This window comes from Syngnathus leptorhynchus, chromosome 10 (assembly GCF_054491065.1).
Source record: "Syngnathus leptorhynchus isolate UIUO chromosome 10, UIUO_Slep, whole genome shotgun sequence".
Taxonomy (NCBI): domain Eukaryota; kingdom Metazoa; phylum Chordata; class Actinopteri; order Syngnathiformes; family Syngnathidae; genus Syngnathus; species Syngnathus leptorhynchus.
This window is the reverse complement of record NC_141204.1, coordinates 12793509-12814756: the sequence shown is the minus strand read 5'-3', so window position 1 is coordinate 12814756 and position 21248 is coordinate 12793509. Positions and strand designations below refer to the sequence as shown.

General features: G+C 50.2%; 2 protein-coding genes across 9 annotated transcripts; one reads left to right on the top strand and one right to left on the bottom strand.

The window, feature by feature from the left end:
- The first annotated feature begins 79 nt into the window (after positions 1-79).
- mea1 (male-enhanced antigen 1) lies at positions 80-4868 on the top strand. Of its 7 annotated transcripts, XM_085921773.1 has the most exons (6): positions 80-931; positions 1005-1076; positions 2136-2297; positions 2754-2986; positions 3062-3167; positions 3467-4868. In XM_085921773.1, the coding sequence occupies exons 2-6, from the start codon at positions 1070-1072 to the stop codon at positions 3634-3636; spliced, it is 678 nt and encodes a 225-aa protein (XP_085777899.1). In that variant the 5' UTR covers positions 80-931; positions 1005-1069; the 3' UTR covers positions 3637-4868. The 7 variants fall into 7 exon arrangements, with proteins under 7 accessions (XP_085777899.1, XP_085777898.1, XP_085777902.1 ...); XM_085921772.1 differs by lacking the exon at positions 80-931 and having other exon boundaries at positions 973-1076; XM_085921776.1 differs by lacking the exons at positions 80-931; positions 1005-1076 and adding an exon at positions 1131-1408.
- znf318 (zinc finger protein 318) lies at positions 3857-18154 on the bottom strand. 2 transcript variants are annotated; one of them, XM_085921769.1, is made up of 11 exons: positions 17491-18154; positions 17221-17321; positions 16316-16679; positions 14221-15319; positions 13903-13997; positions 13744-13843; positions 12812-13149; positions 12535-12696; positions 12193-12286; positions 11980-12098; positions 3857-8012 (listed from the first exon to the last, which is right to left on the bottom strand). In XM_085921769.1, exons 1-11 carry the CDS (start codon positions 17728-17730, stop codon positions 5442-5444), a joined length of 5283 nt encoding a protein of 1760 aa, XP_085777895.1. In that variant the 5' UTR covers positions 17731-18154; the 3' UTR covers positions 3857-5441. The 2 variants fall into 2 exon arrangements, with proteins under 2 accessions (XP_085777895.1, XP_085777894.1); XM_085921768.1 differs by having other exon boundaries at positions 3858-8012; positions 12535-12699; positions 17491-18153.
- Between the last annotated feature and the right edge of the window lie 3094 nt (positions 18155-21248).

Here is a 21248-nt window from a genome sequence, read left to right as displayed (position 1 = left end):
CATTGCGTCACTGCTTTTTGCAGATAACGTGGTGCTGTTGGCTTCTTCAGGCCGTGATCTCCAGCTCTCACTGGAGCAGTTCGCAGCCGAGTGTGAAGCGGTCGGGATGAGGGTCAGCCCCTCCAAATCCGAGTCCATGGTCCTCGGTCGGAAAAGGGTGGAATGCCCTCTCCGGATCGGGGATGAGATCCTGCCCCAAGTGGAGGAGCTCAAGTATCTTGGGGTCTTGTTCACGAGTGAGGGCAGGATGGACCGCGAGATCGACAGGCGGATCGGTGCAGCGTCGGCAGTAATGCTGACTCTGTACCAGTCCGTCGTGGTGAAGAGAAAGCTGAGCCAAATGGCAAAGCTCTCGATTTACCGGCCAATCTACGCTCCTACCCTCACCTATGGTCACAAGCTATGGGTCATGACCAAAAGAACGAGATCCAGGATACAAGCGGCTGAAATGAGTTTCCTCCGCAGGGTGTCCGGGCTCTCCCTTAGAGCTCGGTCATCCGGGAGAGACTCGGAGTAGAGCCGCTGCTCCTCCACGTTGAGAGGAGCCAGATGAGGTGTTCCGGGCATGTCCTACCGGTAGGAGACCCCGGGGACGACCCAGGACGCGCTGGAGAGACTATGTCTCTCGGCTGGCCTGGGAACGCCTTGGGATCCCCCGGGATGAGCTGGATAAAGTGGCTGAGGAGAGGGAGGTCTGGGAGTCCCTCCTAAAGCTGCTGCCCCCGCGACCCGACCCCGGATAAGCGGAAGATGGAGGGATGGATGGATGGATGGATGGATGGATGGATGGATGGATCATCCACACCAAAGAAAATAAACACCAGCGTCGGATCAGGGAGGCCATTGAGATCCGAAAACGAGGCCCGAGGACCATCATCAGGGACGAGGGAGCCTACATGCTCTCTACCACCTGGAGCAGCATTTTGGAGAGGTTAAGGGACAGCAGAGGGCGTGACTCATCTGTCAAATTTGACAGGTGAGTCACGCCTTCATTCATCCATCAGCTGATAAAGACGCGTCACAACTACAGCAGTGACACTCTGATGAAGGCGGAAGTAAATGCCGTAACATGTCAGGTAATGCAACCTAAAATAATTTTTTTGTGCTAAAAGAACCAAAAGAAGTGAAAGCAAGAATATAGATTTACGATTTACTTATACTGTTATCCAATATATCGACTGCAGTTCCACGTTAGATTGCTGGTTTGAGATGTACTTTTATTATTATAATAATTATTATTATTATCATCATTGTTAATGGCAATGGCATAGCGGCAATGCTGTCTGTCACTCATTCGTGAAACTTCACGAACGACCAATCAGCAGCGAGTACAGTATGGACTTTACGTATCAGTGACGTAATTTCTCATTCACGAGAGTCAGTGACGCAACTTCCCGTTCACGACCAGGTGAGAGACTTTTGCCAACGGATCAGTGTGTAAGTGTTGTATTATGGAAAGAAATGTATTAATTACCCGGCCAATTATTATTATATATAATAATTTGGTGTGTGTGTGTGTGGGGGGGGGGGGGGTTATGTAGTTGTATTGTATGATATGTATGGGTTGTTTCCACGGGATGTATAAGAAAAATAAATAAATTTAAAAAAATAATAAAAAAGAGAAATTGGATCAGTTGGGAAAGATGATTCGTTGAACGATTCGTTTGAACGAATCTTTTGAGTGAACTAATTCTAAAGATTCAGTTCACCTAAATGAACTGGAACTGGAATTCCCATCACTAGCTCCCTCCGCAGGGGGAACAAATCCTCACGGGGGAACCAAATCCTCACGGGGGAACCAAATCGAGCACACCTGACCCATCACTAGCTACCAGTTAGATAAGTTTACAGAGGCAAGCCGATTTCCGTACAATGCCGTCGCGGCGGGCGGGCGAATGCCAACTGGCCGGCCGCTTCCCTTTCTCAACAGATTTACACGATTCATGAAAATGATACTTTCGACGGAAAAAAACATGGAAATCCGCAGAAAATTCTCATCCCTGATTTAATTTGGTCTATTTCGAGGTTAGAATTTAAAATGGCACCAAAGAGCAGTTCGAGGGGCTTCTTCACCTGCAGTCTTTAGTTTATTTCGCAAATGACTAAATTATTTTTGCACTTTATATTCCAAACAGCCGGAGAATATGTTCTTGAAACATTGCTGTTACACTTTGGTGACGTCACGAGAATGCGACGGCTGATTGGTCAGCGGGCTTGCTGTGACGCACCGCTAAGCTCCAAGGCTAGCTTGTTTTGGCAGCTCTTCGCGATCAAACGGAAATACTGGCAAATAACAGGTGAGTTCTACTTTCAAGCATTTCGCTTACGGCCCGGCGAGTAGTACCAATATCACCTGGATGAAGTCATCTGGTAAAAACACTAACGAGTCCGAGCGCTAGTTAGCGGTTAGCTTCACCAGGCAGCCAAGCTGGACTATTCGAACGAGATGTCACGGCAATACTCCGAGGAATGGGTAGGTCGTTGCAATTGTAAAAATGCTTGCAAAGATGCCTGGATGCCAGCTTGAAGGTATCTTTAGGACGGAAAAAACGCAGACATTTTACCCACAAATCTTGACGCCAGAAACCTTTCAAGCAAAGGTTTGAACACACACACACACTCTCTCTCATAGGAAAGGTGACGCACATTGAATTTGTAGTCATTAACATGACCATTGTATTCATCTAACATCACTCAATAAAGAGTCGAGGTCATTTGAGCGAGTTGTGCTGTTTGCCCTTCCACCCAATCAGTGGTGACCCCCATCATGGGACCAGAGCGAGTTTTCCCACCGTGCGAGGATGACGACAAGAACACACGTGATGGAGATGCAGTCAGCGGAGCGGCATGGAGCGGGAGTGAGGAGGATCAGGAGGGGGAGGGGACAACCCAACAGGTCCCTTGGGAGGAGGAGGGGGGGAGCTACTCATACCAGCCCCTCAATCAGGACGGGGATGACGTCCCGAATCTCCAGCACAGGATGGAGGTTGGAGCCAGCCGAGACTGGACTTTGTCTTGCACTGGCTGCGAGTCAGTGTCATGGCCTTTTTTTGTGCTGCAGGTAATGGGTCTACACCTCCTGGAAGCCCCTCTCTCTCACAGCGATGAGGACGACCCAGAGGAAGCGGCGGCCGAGAGAAGCCGCACTTCCATCCCCATGGATGCCGGTGGGTGGGGCATATTTTTTCGGAGGAGACAGAATATCGAACGGGATTGAAAACATGGCACTTTGACTATAAGTGACTGAATGACTACATGCATTCATTCATTGCCCACTCCCAAGTCACCGCATGGGGATGGGCAATGTAGTTGTTTTTAGTCTGTTCCAAATCAGATGCAGTGGCTCGTGGACCTGGATAGTTCCTACACCCCAAAAGCTGCTGGTGGCTATGACGGCTTTTGGATTGGAGGAACTGGCCAGATGAATGCCCCATCTGCAAAACCATCTAACATCTTTCTGGCACAGCCCATGTGGAGCTGGTGAAGAGGACCATGGCGGCGGTGGCGCTGCCGTCACCGGGCGTGCCGGCCTGGGCGCAGGAGATCTCCGACGACCAGTGGCGGGACGTCGTGCGGCGTGCACTGAGTGGCCGCCGTGCCGCAGCCCTACGGTGCACAGGCCTCAACAACACTTGAGGAATGCCGTTTTCCGCCTTTGACATGACAAACAACCCAAACGACATGGGCTGAGGCGCCTCTTCTTTACATTCTGTTTGATCCAGTTGATTTTCTCCTGTCTCTGCTTTGCGTTTTGACGCAAGTGTATTGCTGCCAGAAAGCACACGCTGGTACACAATAGTTGTCATATGTTAACTTTCAGTTCAGGTGACACGTTTGGAAGATGTAAGATGGACTCCTTACCAGTGACACTGTTTACTGAGCGCTCTTTGCTTTTGTTTTTGGGCCACATGCGCAATACAATCTTGTCATGTTACAACAGGACATTGAATACATTTCCATCATGTGGTGTGGTGCCGTGGACAACAAAATATTTGACATTAAAAACAAGATTTGTGCTGCTCTGGTTAAATCGGCTGTACAGTGGGGAGAACAAGTATTTGATACACAGCTGATTTTTCAGGTTTTGCAACTTGCAAAGCATGTAATAACAAAAAAAACAATCACAGTAGATGATCTTCAAATAATTAATTTACATTTTATTGCATGACAAGTTGATCATCTATTAACCAGTAAGAATTTTGGCTTTCACAGACCTCCATACATCCGTTTTCTGAACCGCTTTGTCCCCACGGGGGTCACGGGCATGCCTGAGCCTATCCCAGCCGCAATCGGGCAGTTGGCGGGGGACACACCCTGAACTGGTTGGCAGCCAATCGCAGGGCACACCGAGACGAACAACCGGTCGCACTCACACCTAGGGACAATTTGGAGCGCTCAATTGACCTACCGAGCATGTTTTTGGAATGTGGGAGGAAACCAGAGTGCCCCGAGAAAACCCACGCGGACACGGGGAGAACATGCAAACTCCACACAGGGAGGGCTAGAGGTGTAATCTAACCCACACCCTCCTAACTGTGAGGCGGACGTGCTACCCAGTGTACAAATACAAAAACCTACTCTATATTAACCAAAAGCACTTGTTAATTTGTGACTTTTTTTTCATTTATGTGACCTATAGTTGATTGATGCTGAAGAGAGAGCAACAGCAATGTGTACATGTTCTGTAATACGCAACAATGGGTACTACAGCTAAACTGTCATTGGTTTTAAAAAGGACAGGAGAAAAAGTGTCCCTAAGTTACTTTTATTAAAACATGGTTGCACAAGACAAGCGGAGGGAACCAAATTTTATGGATTTTGCAAGCACTGGTCCATCATTGTTCAAAGCGGTAGACCACCTACGCAAATCTACTGACAGTACGACTCAAATTGAATAGAAAGAGTCAAGCGTACTTTACCTCACAAATGTTCAGCCAGGAAAAGAAATGAGGAAAAAAAAATATTTTGTTTGTAATCTTGGAATGACTTTTTTTTTTCTTTTTTGTTACGTGGTACTCTAGGTACGGGACCAATCCCTGTATAACAGAGAACATGTTATCCAAGTCTTGAATTTGCAGATGAAAACCCAAAAGAATGTTGACGAACAAAGCCTTCAAACGAGAGCCTCCCTTGTGTCTCCTCCTACTCTAGGTTGAAATTGGCAAGGAGTCCAGAAGAGTGGAGATTAATATTGTCTCATCATTTTGAGGTGTCCCAGGGAGCGTTGGTTTAGCATCTCCTGGGGCCTCCAATGGCTTCAGCAGAATCTGAGGGTTTCTGGTCAGAATTTCCTGCAGACTGGCTTTGGGCCAATAGAATCTGAGGGCTTCTGGTCCGAATCCCCTACAGACTCCAAGAGCTTCTGGTCAGCAGAATCTGAGGGCCTCTGGTCAGAATCTCCAACAGACTCCAAGAGCTTCTGGTCAGCATCTTAGGCAGACTCAGAGTTTTTGGTCAACATATTGGGCAGACTCTGAGACATTTCGGTCAGCATATCCCTCAGACTCAGAGAGCTTGGGGTCAGTGTCTCCAAAATCTGAGAGCTTCTGGTCAGCATCTCCTGTAGACTCTGAGAGCTTCTTGTCAGCGTCTCCTGCAAACTCTGAGAGTTTCTGGTCAGCATCTCCTGCAGACTCTGAAATTTTTAGGTCAGCAACTCCTGGAGACTCTGAGAGATCTGGCTCAGCATCTTCTAGGGTCTGCTTGAGATGATGCAGCCTGGTTTGAGATCGGGTTTGTCGGATGGGGACATGGGAGGATGGAGTTCTCTTTTTTGCAGTTTTCCCTGGCATTCTCGGAGCGGGAATGTATTTGAGCTTCACCGATGTTTCACGGTGTAATTCTAGAAAGCTCCTCGGATTTTCATCTGTTTTGGCTTCACAAGTTTTAACATGCTGAGTTTGCGACGCATGTGCTGGCATGCTTTCAGGACCCTCTCCATGTGGACTTGCAACACAAGTGTCAAGCGGAACTCCCTCAGTTGCTTGCTCGGGGGTGGTCTGCAAAGACCAAACTGATTCAGTTCGGAACTTTGATTGGGACCGCGGTTGGGGTCTTTCTGGCAATGCGGGATCTGGCTGAGGAGATTCATTTGAAGGTTGGGCTGCAGATTGCACCACTAGTTCTGTGATAAATGGACCTTTGTGGCTCTCACTTATGTCAACTACCCCTGACTTTGAAAAGGACAAGGATCCCGTCTTGTCCTTTGTACTGTAGAAGATACCAAATAAATCCTGGGCTTTAGCAGCAGCCAGGTTAGTTTTTGGTTTGTCAGACTTCTGAGCGGCATCCACCATGCTAAAGGGCGGCGGTGGTTTGACAAACACCATGTGAGTCTGCTCACTTTCTGGGACACCAGGAGCGGCCACATCCGGCTCCATGTCCACCATTTCCACTTCAACGGGGGACTGAACAGTTTGCGACACTTGTGGAGCCGGGTTAACAGGCCTCGAAGGCAGGGGAGTGGCCCAGTTAACCTCAGGCCTCAAAGTGAAGGGAGTGGCCCAGTTAACCTCAGGCTTAACCTCGGACCTTGAAGGCGGGAGAGTGGCCGAGTTAACCTCAAGCTTAACCTCAGGCCTCGAAGGCGAGGAAGTGGCCGAATTAACCTCAGGCCTCGAAGGCGAGGAAGTGGCAGAATTATCTTCAGACCTCGAAGGTGGGGGAATGGCCCAGTTAACCTCAGGCCTTAAAGCAGTTGCAGTTGGTTTGCTTGCTGACAAGGCTGGATTTGACCCAGGTAAAGAGCTGCTGTCCGATGGGGTCGAAGGGAACCTGGGCGGGGCTGGTCTAACAATGTCTAGGTTAGAACTTGACCCAGGTAAGGATGAGCCCAAGCCCGACGGTGCAGAATGGAATGTGGTTGGCGCTGGTCTGACAAATGTGAGGGTGGGACTCGATGCCGGGAACGCTGCTCTGGGATCAGACAAATGGTGAAGAGACTGAGACACAGGTTGGCCAGGCTGGCACTCGGTCTTGGAAGGGGCTGAATTGAGAGTGTCCCGCTTGGCTTCCGGCAGTCTCTCAAGAGGAGGAAAAATGGCTCCGTCTGGTGTGGGTGAGCCCTGAGAAGCTACGAAGGGGCTGCCAGTGCTAAGAGCTGCAGGTTTTGTCACAGTGCACTTTCTCCTCTGAGCTGCGGGAGGGGCCGCAAAGTCGGCAGGCACTGGCGATTGGTTGGCGCCACTCGACGTCCACGGCGCCGATGAGCTGCCGGTACCAGATAACTTTTGCGCAATTTCCTTCGCGAAGGCCACAGACTTAGCAAACGAGTCGTCATTGGCATCTTGTTGGTCGTCCTTGATGAACTCGGCAGCCGCTTTCTGGGCATCTTTAACTAGCTGGTTTTCCCGTTTCTTCCAGGTGAACTTTCCGATGGTCGCTGGCAGCTTTGCGGCGTCCGGGTTCTGCTTGAGCAGTTTAGCTCTCATGGCCGGACTGGGTCCGCAGATGACTTTGGGCGGGTGGTAGGGCTTGACCACAGTTTCCAGTTGCTCTGAGGCACTTTGCTCATTCTTCTCCTTGTCTTGTCGTTCACGCTGGTGTTTGTCTAACTTGTGTCTGTCATCATGTTGTGGCTGGCACTCGTACTGCTCCTCTTCCTGCTTGTGATTCCGATACTGACGTCTTTCTTGGCTTTGTTTGTGTCGTTCTTGGTCATCTCTCCTCGAATTGGGCCTATCCTCTTCCTCTAGAGCCCAATGGCACTTGTCACTTTTCTTCTTGGATTTCAATTTGTCCTCCTCTTCTATCCTGGCATAACAAGACGTCCTCATAGTTTGAAGATCGTTTTCTCTCTTCAACACTTTGGCTCTGTCTTCCTCGTGACCAGCTTTGGATGAGGCAACCTCTGTGCCAAAGTCCTTTTCACCTTTTCTCTCCTTTTTGCCTTTGGTTTTCTCACCCTTGTCTTCTTCATGTTTACGTTTTTTGCCTGTCTGGTTGGAGGCCAGCCCAGCTTGGCGATCCAAATTCCTTCTCTGCTCATACAGCGGATTCTTGTGCATTGTTTTCTGAAATGGTGGGTGAGAGAAGAAAAAAATTGGTCAATGTCAACGACCTCCCAAAGACAGGCTGTGGAATAGTGTGGGCCAATGAGAAAGACGCCAGCAAATGTGTCACCATGACAATAACCACATGCAACTCAGCTGACAACCAAAAGCATGACTTATTGCCGGCCTCGGGCCAAAGCCTCAAATACAGTAATCATATACAGTAATCTCTCGTTTATCGCGGATAATTGGTTCCAAGACCACCCGCGATATGTGAAAAACCGGGAAGTAGTGTCACTCTCTCATTTTTGACATACATACATTTTTGTGTATCAATAAATGTATATTAAACCTTCACCTTCCTTCATCTTCTTCCGCTTATCCGGGGTCGGGTCGCGGGGGCAGCAGCTTTAGGAGGGACTCCCAGACCTCCCTCTCCCCAGCCACTTTCTCCAGCTCATCCCGGGGGATCCCAAGGCCTTCCCAGGCCAGCCGAGAGACGTAGTCTCTCCAGCGCGTCCTGGGTCGTCCCCGGAGTCTCCTACCGGTGGGACATGCCCGGAACACCTCCCCGGGGAGGCGTCCAGGAGGCATCCTGATGAGATGCCCGAGCCACCTCATCTGGCTCCTCTCAACGTGGAGGAGCAGCGGCTCTACTCCGAGTCTCTCCCGGATGACCGAGCTTCTCACCCTATCTCTAAGGGAGAGCCCGGACATCCTGCGGAGGAAACTCATTTCAGCCGCTTGTATCCTGGACCCATAGCTCGTGACCATAGGTGAGGGTAGGAGTGTAGATCGACCGGTAAATCGAGAGCTTTGCCATTTGGCTCAGCTCTCTCTTCACCACGACGGAACGGTACATAGTCCGCATTACTGCCGACGCTGCACCGATCCGATCCGCCTGTCGATCTCGCGGTCCATCCTGCCCTCACTCGTGAACAAGACCCCAAGATACTTGAACTTCTCCACTTGGGGCAGGATCTCATCCCCGATCCGGAGAGGGCATTCCACCCTTTTCCGACCGAGGACCATGGACTCGGATTTAGAGGTGCTGACCCTCATCCCGACCGCTTCACACTTGGCTGCGAACCGCTCCAGTGAGAGCTGGAGATCACGGACTGAAGAAGCCAACAGCACCACGTCATCTGCAAAAAGCAGTGACGCGATGCTGAGGTCCCCAAACCGGACCCCCTCAACGCCTCGGCTGCGCCTAGAAATTCTGTCCATAAAAATTATGAACAGAATTGGTGACACAAAGGGCAGCCTTGGCGGAGTCCAACCCTCACTGGGAACGAATCCGACTTACTGCCGGAAATGCGGACCAAACTCTGGCATCGGTGATACAGGGACCGAACCGCCCTTATCAGTTGGCTCGGCACCCCGTACTCCCGAAGCACCCTCCAGAGAACCTCCCGAGGGACACGGTCGAACGCCTTCTCCAAGTCCACAAAGCACATGTGTACTGGTTGGGCGAACTCCCATGCACCCTCGAGGATCCTGCCGAGGGTGTAGAGCTGGTCCACTGTTCCACGGCCAGGACGAAAGCCACACTGCTCCTCCTGAATCCGAGGTTTGACCTCCCGACGGATCCTCCTCTCCAGCACCCCTGAATAGACCTTACCAGGGAGGCTGAGGAGTGTGATTCCCCTGTAATTGGAACACACCCTCCGGTCCCCCTTCTTAAACAGTGTTGACCGAGCACTGCTTTCCCCTCCTGAGACGCCGGATGGTGGACCAGAATTTCCTCAAAGCCGTCCGGAAGTCATTCTCCATGGCCTCGCCAAACTCCTCCCACGCCCGGGATTTTGCCTCAGCAACCGCCGAAGCCGCGTTCCGCTTGGCCATTTGGTACCTGTCAGCTGCCTCCGGAGTCCCGTTGGCCAAAACCGCCCTATAGGACTCCTCCTTCAGCTTGACGGCATCCCTTACCGCCGGTGTCCACCAGCGGGTTCGGGGATTGCCGCCACGACAGGCACCAACAAACTTACGGCCACAGCTCCGGTCGGCTGCCTCAACAATGGAGGCGCGGAACATGGTCCACTCGGACTCAATGTCCCTCGCCTCCCTCGGGACGTGGGAAAAGCTCTGCCGGAGGTGGGAGTTGAAGCTCTTCCTGACAGGGGATTCTGCCAGACGTTCCCAGCAGACCCTCACAGAGCGTTTGGGTCTGCCAGGTCGAACCGGCATCTTCCCCCACCATCTGAGCCAACCCACCACCAGGTGGTGATCAGTTGAGAGCTCCGCCCCTCTCTTCACCCGAGTGTCCAAAACATGTGGCAGCAGGGGGATCGGACCGCCAAGGTCCCCGCCTTTGGCTGCCGCCCAGCTCACTATGCACCCGACCCCTTTGGCCCCTCCTATAGGTGGTGAGCCCATTGGAAGGGGGACCCACGTCTTCTTTTCAGGCTATGCCCGACCAGACCCCATGAGCGAAGGCCCGGCCACCAGGCGCTCGCCTTCGAGCCCCACCTCCAGGCCTGGCTCCAGAGAGGGGCCCCGGTGACCCGCGTCCGGGCGAGGGAAAACGGCATCCATTTATCTTTTCCATCATAAGGGGTCTTCTGTATATTAAACCATCCATCCATTTTCTGAACCGCCTAGTCCCCACGGGGGTCGCGGGCGTGCTGAAGCCTATCCCAGCCGTCATCGGGCAGTAGGCGGGGGACACCCTGAACTGGTTGCCAACCAATCGCAGGGCACACAGAGACGAACAACCATTCGCACTCACACCTAGGGACAATTTGGAGTGTTCAATCGGCCTATCAAGCATGTTTTTGGGATGTGGGAGGAAACTGGAGTGCCCAGAGAAAACCCACGCGGACACGGGGAGAACATGCAGACTCCACACAGATAGGGCTGGAGGTGGAATCGAACCCGCACCCTCCTAACTGTGAGGCGGACGTGCTACTCACTGCGTCACCGAGCCGCTATATTAAACCATATAAGTGCATATGTTACCATTAGAACATTAAATTATAGATAATAGTTTCATACATGTAAATACTATATTAATACGTAGTATAAATGACATACAGAAAATAATGTATAAATAATATAAATATAATACGTACATGTAGATATAGTATGCATACTGTAAATATGTTTTTAGAACTCTTGTATTATTATAACAAGTTTTTTTATAACAAGGTACATGCTAGCCTTCCGGGTTGCTATTGTTTGTCCGCCAGTTAGAGCAGAATAGTGCGATAACAGTAGATGTGGTGGACACTGTCGCAGACTGTAGTCAGCCCGCTAGCCCCGTTAGCATTAGCTCCAAGCGGCTTGCTAATCGCGATGAGCCAGGTAAGACGCATAGCCGTCCAAAGTCATGTCGGTCTACTGGCCCTCGCACCTTGGTTATAGGTGACTCCATCACCCGAAATATCACGCTTAAAAATCCAGCCACGGCAGTCTTCCTGGGGGCAGAGCACCCGACATAGAAGCTAATCTTAGGGAGCTGACTCACAAAAGGACTAGTCAACAGCGTAGTTCCAACAACACTAGCTACTCGGACATAGTGATAAACGTCGGCGCCAATGATGTTAGCATGAGGTCACAAAGAAAAACATAGTGAGGACTTGTGATCTCGCCAGAAAGATGAGTCAGCATCGAGTATTTGTCTTAAAAAAACAATTTAGAAGTTTTATTTTGAATTTTTGATTTATTTTTTAATTTGAAAAGAAATCCGCAATGTACTGAAGCCGTGATAAATGGACCACAATATATCCAAGGATTACTGCATTTGTTTAAAAAATGGATACTTTTGGTCAGTCAACACATGCGGGTTTATTTTTACAAAAGACTGACCAATCTAGTGTGGCTTGCGCAATGCTAATGATTGAACAAAGCTGCCATTTTGGGGGTCCACCGCAAAGTGATGCTTTTGGACATATGAGGATTCCGCCCAATGCCATAGTTAAAGCTAATGTGCCAGGTCAAACTCACACAGTTCCTGTCACAGGAAGCGACACAGACTGCTGTTCAATACCTTGTAGTTGTCGTTGTGGCCGTGAGTGGTGACGTGCTCTTCTGCGCAGATTGCGTCTCCAAAGAACTTTTCACACAGCAAACAGAAAAATCCGCGCACAGGAAATAAGAACTCAGAACCTGCAAGATAGCGCCACAATAAATGTGACTGAGTCAACCGGGAACCACAAGACGTCCTGAATGCACGCATGATCAAATGATTGATATGCAGTACCTTTGGCCGGTTTCATTAGCTTCTCTTCCGTCTGCGCTTTCTTCGTCGCTTGGGTGGACGAGGAGGCCCACGGACGCTCATAAGGGTCCAGAGTCTGGAAAAGACCCAGAAACAACATCTGCTTGAAACTGGCAAAAAGAGCAAGTTTGGTCATGAAATGTGAAAAAGACAGGGAGACGGGAAAAAACTAAACAAAAAAAACCCTGGCAAAATTCAGATAAGCCTCGAGTTTGGCCTAACAGACGACATCCGGAAATCTGACAGAATTACCGACCATTTGGCTAAGTCATGACATGTGACACACACTCAAGTAAAAGTCCAAAAAGGTCAAGCATGACAAACCTTGCGGTGGGTTTTGGTGTGCAGGTGGTTAAAAAAATCAAACATGGATCCCGAGGTGAGGTTACAGCTTTTGCACCAATGATTCCCAGCGTCGTAGTACTCAAAGGGCTCAGGGGGCGGAGTCGCGGGAATGAGCAGTTGCCGGTTTGCTTCCGGCACATCCTGCTAAGAAATAAAGATGTGATTGTGAGCACTGTTGCTATGGCAAAAAGTTTGATCACAATATTCAAGTGCTGTTTTGAAGTGCTCCATGAAGCGCTTGTTGATTTGTTTGTACCTTCAGGGAGATGCCACCGCCGCCAGTGTCATTTTGTTGGCGCTCGTCATCTTGTTGGCGCTCTGGACAGTGCTGCATGCGCGGCCTACTTATACTGGGCCTGGCCAGCACGTGGGCTTCCTGCGCCACCCGGGTTGTTGAACGGGGACGGTCTGAGGGTCCGAGCCCCAGGATGAGCGCCACCTTATCAATCTCACTGCGCTTCTTCTCGGCCACCTCGTGCTCCTTGCGCAGGTTGGAGATCTGCATCATGATGTCCTCCTGCAGGAGGCTGATCTCCTGCAGGAGTGGGTCTTTGTGACCATCCTTCTCACGACGCTTCTTCCTCAGGAGCTCGCCTGAAAGCACAAAAAAAAGAACAAGCCGCCACCCAGTCGGTTGTCGCAATGCAATATCTTGAGAGGCGGGCTGGCTGCAGAGAACAAAGCAGGAACCGTCAGTCATGTAAAAAGGCGTGTCGGACAGGCTGCGTGTAGATGACTCAAACAGCATAGATGCCAACACTGAGCAGACCAAAACTCACTGTGATCACTTAGAATTGGGGGCAAATTCCTGAGTGCGATTTTCAGTCTAGTGCACTGTGCCAAAATACAGCAGGGAAGACAAAAGGGAGGAAGAAAAGAAACAAGCATTCCGGGCAACGCATGTACCAAGTGGATCATTAGCTTGCTACCACCACTCAGGACGTTGTCTCGCCTTGCTGGCAGGCTGGCTCAACTATTAGCAAAGCTCCACTCCGAAATAAGAAGCCAACGCTGACCTAAAGGCCATTATTCATGGTCCTAATCCAGAATCTGCTTGGCTGACTACCTTCATGCCACAGCACCGTCGGTCCTAATGCAATCCATCTTCAAGCCAGTTGACATCTGGCCTTTGAAGGTGCCCACAAGTGTACGTCATGACGGACACTCCCGCTGGTCTACGTGCGCTACCTTGTTGCTTGCGGAGTCGCTCCAGTTCCTTCATGAGATACTCCTTCTTTTTCATGCGCTGCTCTCGCTCCTGCCTCAGGTTCTCCCGCTCCTCCAGAACCTGAAAACCAGGTCACCGGCAAGACTCTTGGCGATGGCAAGGGGAGAAAGCGCACCAACCTTCTGCTTCTGGCTTTCGTTGTTCTCCTGCTCTGACACCTGACAGAAAGCCGGTCCTGCTCGCTTCCCGGAGACCCAAGGAGTTTTGACAGCACCTGAACGACAAAACAAGGTCACCCTTCAAAGGTCACGCGCCAAGCTGGGGCTGCAATTAAAGGCCCCGGATGACATTTATCTTTAAATTGATGCCCGCCACCAAAGAAGAAAAAGCACACAACAGGGACATTTCCACTCAGTGACAAGTTTCACTCGCTGCTTTTTCCCTTCCGGGATTTACTTGTCATCCAAACGGACAACCGGCCCTCGGCGCTGACTGACCTTTGACCTCAGGAAGTGGCGGCTGGGGCTCAGCTGCATGGTACGGCAGAGCTTGCAGGAAGTTGTTGGCGCCGGGTGTCGGCGGCAAGCTTGGGGGCGGGTACAAAGGCGGGGGCCACTGTGGTTGTGCATACGGCAGGAAGTTCCCATACTGACTGTACCCTGGTGACAGATAGCTGGGCGCCAGCATACCTGGAGCATGCAAGGGGGGGTAGGAAGGAGGGACGGGCATGGTCGTAGGGATGGGCACGGTCGTAGGGACGGGCGTCGCTGACAAAGGGGCCGCGGCGTCAATGGCGGCCGTTTGCTGTGGCGCCTCACTGATAGCCCTGCCGACATCTTTGCTCCAACTGCCCACACGTCTGGCGTGGTGGACCCGTTTGTCGTCGCCCTCCTCCTCCTCATCTGAGCTTGGGCTGCGCCTGCTGCGACCTTCGTCAGAGCTGCCAGAGGAGTAATGTGGACACCGTTGCTTGGGCGTCTTGGGGGGCTTATTTCCATGCAAGCGCTCCTTGGTCCTGGCAGCCAGTTTGCTGATCTCTGTCACACCCAGATCTAAGCCGATGGTCTTCAAAAGGTTCTGAAGCTTCTGGTAGTCTTCCAGCGCCTGCTGATCATTGTCCTCGTCTGGCGGCGGTTCGGGAGTCGTCGCTTGCGCCGCAGCATGGGAAACGGAGGCGTGAGCCGAGGGGGTCCAATCTGTACGGACCTTGCCTGCGATGGGAGACGAGACCACCGGAGGTATGGTGGCCGGCAGCAGATCGTCGTAGAGAACGTCTTCCGTGACATCGCCGTACAGATCAAAGGCGTGGTTCTGGAGTGGCTCAGGCGGAACCACTATCTCGGGTTCTGCCGAGTCTCCATACAGGAACTTCTCCTCGTCGTCAATATCAGTCGCCAAACTCTTGGCTTCTTGGGCCACCGCTGCCAGGTCCAGCAAATTCAGGATCTCCTTGATTTCCGCGTTGAAGTCGACCCTCTGCGACATCTGCGGGTCGGACCGCAGCTCATTCAACACAGACGCCACGGCGGCCGAATCCATCCCTTTGACGGCCCGCAGGAGCTCCTCCGCTACATGAGACAGGCCCGAGTCACAAGTCTGAACGACACAAACGCACACACAAAGTCACCTCGTGAACAAAGATGGCACGGGCACTGGCACCAGAACTATTGGCACCAAATTGCAGTCGGCTTCCTTTGGCAGTCCCAAAAACAAAAGGCCCTCCCGGTATTGGGACGTGAAACTTGCTTGGCGAGTGCTGCTGCGCCTGCAGCTGCCACGTACAACTCAAATCGTTTAATTGCTGAACAAGCCAAACTCCAAAGTGCGCTGTGGTCAGCTCAAGTTTCTGAAGCCTCCTTTTGGTTGCAACAAATGTCACCAGTTGCGCAACCCGTGAGAAAAACAGCAAGATGTTAGCAAAACAACAGGGCCACGGCGCAGCTTAAGACGGGACCAAGTGACAAAGGATGGGATTGAAAAGAAAAATCGCTTCAAGTCGCAAGTTGTGGAAATGTTCTTATTGTTCTTGCCAGCTTAAGGAGGCCATGCTGGCCGGGTGAATGCGCACCAGGCAACACCGCTCACTTTCACTGCACAACTCTAGTTTCAAAGCAATCGCAACTTGAACAGTCGCACAGAGCAATTCAATGTGCCGATGCGACCGACTTCACTATAAGGCCCGTTAGCTTCCGTTGGGGTACTTTGGAAAGGACCATCCATCTTCTGTACCGCTTGTTCCCGCAGGGGTGGCGGGCATGCTGGAGCCTATCCCAGCAGTCATCGTAGGCAGGGGGACACCCTAAACTGGTTGCCAGCCAATCGCAGGGCACACAGAGACGACACCTACGGGCAATTTGGAGTGCTCAATCAGCTTTGTTTTTGGAAGGTGGGAGGAAACCGAAATTCCCGGAGGAAACCCACGCAGGCACAGGGAGAACATGCAAACTCCACACAGGGTGGAATCGAACCCGCACCCTCCGAACTGTGAGGCAGACGTGCTAACCAGTCCACCACCGAGCCGCCTGGAAAGGACCAGGGCGCGTTCAACGTGTATATTCAATGTGTTCAATGTGTTCATCGGAAGGAACGCACCCTGACCAATGGCGAGTGCTCGTAGTCGGAGCGTTTCTTGAGGATGGACTTGGTGGGCAGACACAACATTTCTTCCTGCTCCTTCCTGCGACGAGCCACTTCCAGTTCGCTGAAAGGTTTGGCACATGGGCTGCTGGAGGTGCTGCTGCTGCTGCTGCTGCGCCTCCTGCTGTGACTGCGGGCTCGGCTTGGGGCTCGGCTTGGGGCCCGGCTTGGGGCCCGGCTTGAGGCCCGGCTGGACGCCCGCCCTCGACTGCACCCTCTGGACCTGGACCGAGACTTACTGCGCCGCCGGCTGCGATGGCGGCTCTTGCTCCTTGCGCAACTTCTGCTGCGGCCGCAACTGCGGTCCGGACTTCTGTCTCTGTGGCGACATACACAGCCAATGTTGACATTCTCCATTTCCATGGTGGGCAATCGGTCTCTGAGTGATAGCATGACATGTTTGATGGATTTTCTCCAAAACATGTAACCAGCACGCTTAAAATATTCTCCAAAACAATACCATTAAGGGATGACCATTGTTGAGTTATTCATTCGCTGAGGTTTTTGAGGCTTTTGTACATAAACAAGATAATGGTGCATGTAATATGATCGAGACATTTGGCTGGGGATCAAACCACCAACCTCTTGGTTGGGAGAACACCACTTTACCACTGAGTGTCCGTGGTTCTAGCCCAAGTGGTAGGTACGGCGATCTGGCCTGGTTCTAGATATGAAAGGCTTTTGACATTTTGGAAAAATCTGGGGAGTGAAGGATTGGCAATGCACAATGATTCACGTATGTGAATCTGCAATCCTTCACTCGTTCCTTACTGGCTCACAGTCACCGTTAAGCGACTGTCATTTATGAGAAACGTTGTCACATTCCTACGTAGGTGTATGAGCGAACAAGAAGTTTGGACCTGTCGTGCTGACGCGGAGTCCCGGAGCTGGTCAGCTCGTTGCCCACCGTGATGACGAGTTTGTGGTCAACGGGAAGACGATGGCAAGGAGACGGCGACCTCTGCAAGCAAACAAGTTTGGCATCACGTCCGATAAACTACTTACATTGAACACTGCAAAGAACTCGAGACTTCTTTGATCTCTCCGTCCCGCTACCGAGTACAAGCCCGGAACAAGCTACTTGTGCGCAAAACAGAAAGTTGCGCGTGTGCGTGTTCGATTGCTCTGACCTCCCGGGGCGGAGCAGCGGAGCGGTGCTGCCCGCCTCGGTGTCCTGCTGCAGCGGGAGGATAGTAGCAGCGGTGCGGCGGGGGGCGATGGTAGTCGGAGTATCCGCGGTGGTGGTAGTCCGAGTCGTACAGTGATCTGGTCCGATTTCGCTCTTCGCCTCTCGGATGCGGGTACAGCCTCGGCGGCGGCGGGCCGCGGTTGTCGTAAGAGCCTCTCGGCGGAGGCCGACTGCGGAACATGTTTCGACGAGAACTGACAACGATCGAACCGAAAGCGACAAACGCTGCCGGTTCTTGCTCACGGCTTTGTGTTGAAAAGTGGAGCCAACAACACAGGTAGAAGCTAATGCTTAGTTTTGACGATGCGATGCTTACTCGGCTAGCTAGCCTCCTTTTTCTTTTTCTTTCAGAGGTGGCGGTTGGCCCGCAGCATTCAGATGCATAACCGCCACCTACCGGTCACCATCGGAAATGTCTTCCAAAACCAGGGCTGTGTGCACTCATTTCACCCGGGAACTAAGCAGCAGAATCCTTTACCCGATTCTTTTCTCTTTCATGCTCGCTATGCTAATAGTAACTACCAAAAGACTACATACAGTGGAGTCTCGGTTTTTGAACTTCCCGGTTCTCGAACAATTCGGTATTCGAACAAAACATTCGGGATTTTTTTGCTTCGGATGTCGGAAATTCGGTTGACGAACCTCGCGAGATGAGCCGAGAGGACCCGCATCCCAACTGACTCTGTTTGTTATTACATTCTCGCTACTCTGAGGATTGCATCAACTCTAATCATGCCTCCAGATGAAGCAAGTGGGAGCAGTAAAGCCATCCTAAAACACAAAGACGCTACTAAAGCAATGCGACAGTGAGCGCCCGGCGCGGGCGGTTGCGCGATCGGACCAAATTAAACTACCTGCGCACTGAGGACCAATTAAATTTTGGAAAGTCCATGGGGACTTTAAAAATATTTTCTAAATTTTAGCGACCGCTCTGTCACAATAATGCGACCAGCGCGGTGCAGTTGCGTGATCAGACATAATTAAGCTCCCTGCGCACTGAGGTCCACTTAAATTTTGGAAAGTACATCAGGACTTTAAAAATATTTTTCTAAATTTCAGCGACGGCTCTGTCACAATATTGCGACGAGCGCGGTGCAGTTGCGCCGTCGGTGACGCGCTACGGTTGCGCATTCGGCGTTGCACTGCAGTTGCGGGATCGGACAAAAATTCACAAATGAAAAAATGACGCTTTTTTTGTTGTTGCTTGGAACGGATTAAAAAAATCCATTATTTGTCATGGGAAAACATGATTCGGAATTAGAATAATTCACTTCTCGAACAGCCTTCTGGAACGGATTGTGTTCGAAAACCGAGGCTCCACTGTATTCTCAATTTAACTATTTAATGCACGTTTAAAGACGTATTTCTATGATATGGCCTTTAATTAACCTGTAGTTTGCCGTTTGATGTGATTTCGCCTCATTAGATAAACATTTCATAAATCTGACCTGCAGGCGCTGAAGTGATGGAAATTATTATTCATAATAACAGTGTCGTATTTAATGAGAATCACTGATAGTAGTTTTTTGGTGAAATCTTTTTTTTAATGCTGTTAATAAATGCATTTGTTTTCAAAAAGCTTTTTTTTAATATTCATGCTTACTACCTACTAAAAGTAAAAACCTTTTATGCAATGACCTTTACATGTCATTTCTATTTACACAAACACTACATCCATCTGCTCCTGGTTCGGCTCCCCAGTCAAAATTTAGAACCCAATTCGGCCCACCAGTCAAAAGGTTTGCCCACCCCTGGGTTAGACCTTCCACAATCTCAGTGAAAAAGGCCCCACGGCCATGTCTCGACCTTTCTGGCATACGTTATGGTTCAACTGAGAATGCAGCCTCCCGGGAATTACCGTAAATTTTGGACTATAAGTCGCGTTTTTTGTCATAGTTTGGGTGGGGGGGGGGGGGACTTATACTCAGGAGCGACTTATATGTGATTTTTTTTCAAAAAATTTCAAAATTCAAAAATCCGTTATGTAGTGAAACCGCAAAAAACGAACCGCGATGTAGCAAGGGATTACTGTCATTTGAACTGCAAGTGACGTCACCCGTGCCGCGCGGGGGTTGTTTACATAAAAGACAAAAGTTTTGATCACAGGATGACGAAGATGACGAAGGGCCCCACGTACTACCGGCATCATTAACGGCTTTGTTTGTAAGTGACACGGAGGACAAAGAGTTTGAAGGATTTAATGATTTGGAGTGACACAGAAGGTTTAAAAAACTATTATGGCTTTTATGCACGCCCGGTCCTTCTCGACGGGAGCTCTCTTTCACTTTTGTGGATGGAAGTCGGGGGCCGGCGCTCGGCCGGGTGGCTGTCCGGGGACGGTGGATGGGGCTCGGACATGGCTTTTGCGCACGCCTGGCCATACTCTACGGAGCTGTCTTTCACCTCCGTGGATGGAAGTTGGGGGCTGGCGCTCGGCCGGGTGGCTGTCGCTCGTCCGGGTGGCTGTCGGGGGACGGTGGATGGGGCTCGGAAATTGCTTTTACGCACGCTCGCTCCTATTCTATGGAGCTCTCTTCCACCTCCGTGGCTGGAAGTTCAGTAGTTGTTGGCTGGTTGAACTCTTGTTTTGTTAAATAAAGAGCCGTTTACCAAACCCACATCTTTCTTGGTACTTTGTTAACGCTACAACATAGTTATATACTAGATTGCTGCAGCCCACGCGCGCCGTTGTTGACATGAAGAACGAGGAATTTGATCAATGGATTTAATGATTTGGAGTGACACAGATGGTTTGATAATGTTGTTGTAATATGATAGTTATTTAAAATATACTATGTATACCGTTATATGGGTCTGTGGTATAATTAGAAATGCAATTTGCAACGGGTCCGACGTCAGGATATGCGGCACATACGCAGCATTGTTTACATAAAGCACGATCGATAGATTCAATGAATTGGAGCGACACAGATGGTTTGATAATATTGTTACTATATGATAGTTATTTAAAATATACTTTATATACCGTTATATGGGTATGTGGAATAATTAGAAATGCAAATCAGGACGAATCCGAGGGCGAGCGTACGCTGCATTGTTTACCTAATAGATGATCAATGGATTTAATGATATGGAGTGACACAGATGGTTTGATAATGTTGTAATATGATAATTATTTGAAATATACTTTATATATCGTTATATGGATCTGTGGTATTATTAGAAATGCAAACAAATAGTCCGACGTCAGCATATGCGGCGCATACGCGTACGCAGCATTATTTACATAAAGCACATCGATGGATTTAATAAATTGGAGTGACACAGATGGTTTGATAAACGTGTTATTTATGTAATACTTACTTGAATAACTCTGAATGTTACGTCAGGCCCGTCCGTTCTCAGCTCCTCGTTTGTGTATATGTTACGTTAGCATACCGTATCAATTAGCCTGTTGTTGCTGGTTCATGACTGTTTTCGGTGTTGGATTTTGACAAATACATTCGCCCCAAAAGTGCGACTTATACTCCGGAGCGACTTATATATGTTTTTTGTTTCACTTTATTGTGCATTTTATGGCTGGTGCGACTTAAACTCCGGAGCTACTTATAGTCAGAATATTACGGTACTATGAGCATAGTGAGCATTCGAGATAAAGAACTGGGGAAATAGAACAACCTAGCGAGCGTCACCATCACCGTGTGCGTTGAAGTTGATAGGGTAGCGGTTCCCTTACTC

Coding starts and splice junctions, on each gene's coding strand:
- znf318 (XM_085921768.1), bottom strand. CDS start 17,730: ATGTTCCGCAGTCGGCCTCCGCCGAGAGGCTCTTACGACAACCGCGGC. Junction 12,287..12,534: donor ACACCAAAACCCACCGCAAG/GTTTGTCATGCT, acceptor GGTCTTTTCCAG/ACTCTGGACCCTTATGAGCG. Junction 8,013..11,979: donor GCCACAACGACAACTACAAG/GTATTGAACAGC, acceptor CCACCATTTCAG/AAAACAATGCACAAGAATCC.
- mea1 (XM_085921771.1), top strand. CDS start 2,099: ATGACTAAATTATTTTTGCACTTTATATTCCAAACAGCCGGAGAATAT. Junction 2,987..3,061: donor ATCTCCAGCACAGGATGGAG/GTTGGAGCCAGC, acceptor TTTGTGCTGCAG/GTAATGGGTCTACACCTCCT. Junction 3,168..3,466: donor TTCCATCCCCATGGATGCCG/GTGGGTGGGGCA, acceptor TTTCTGGCACAG/CCCATGTGGAGCTGGTGAAG.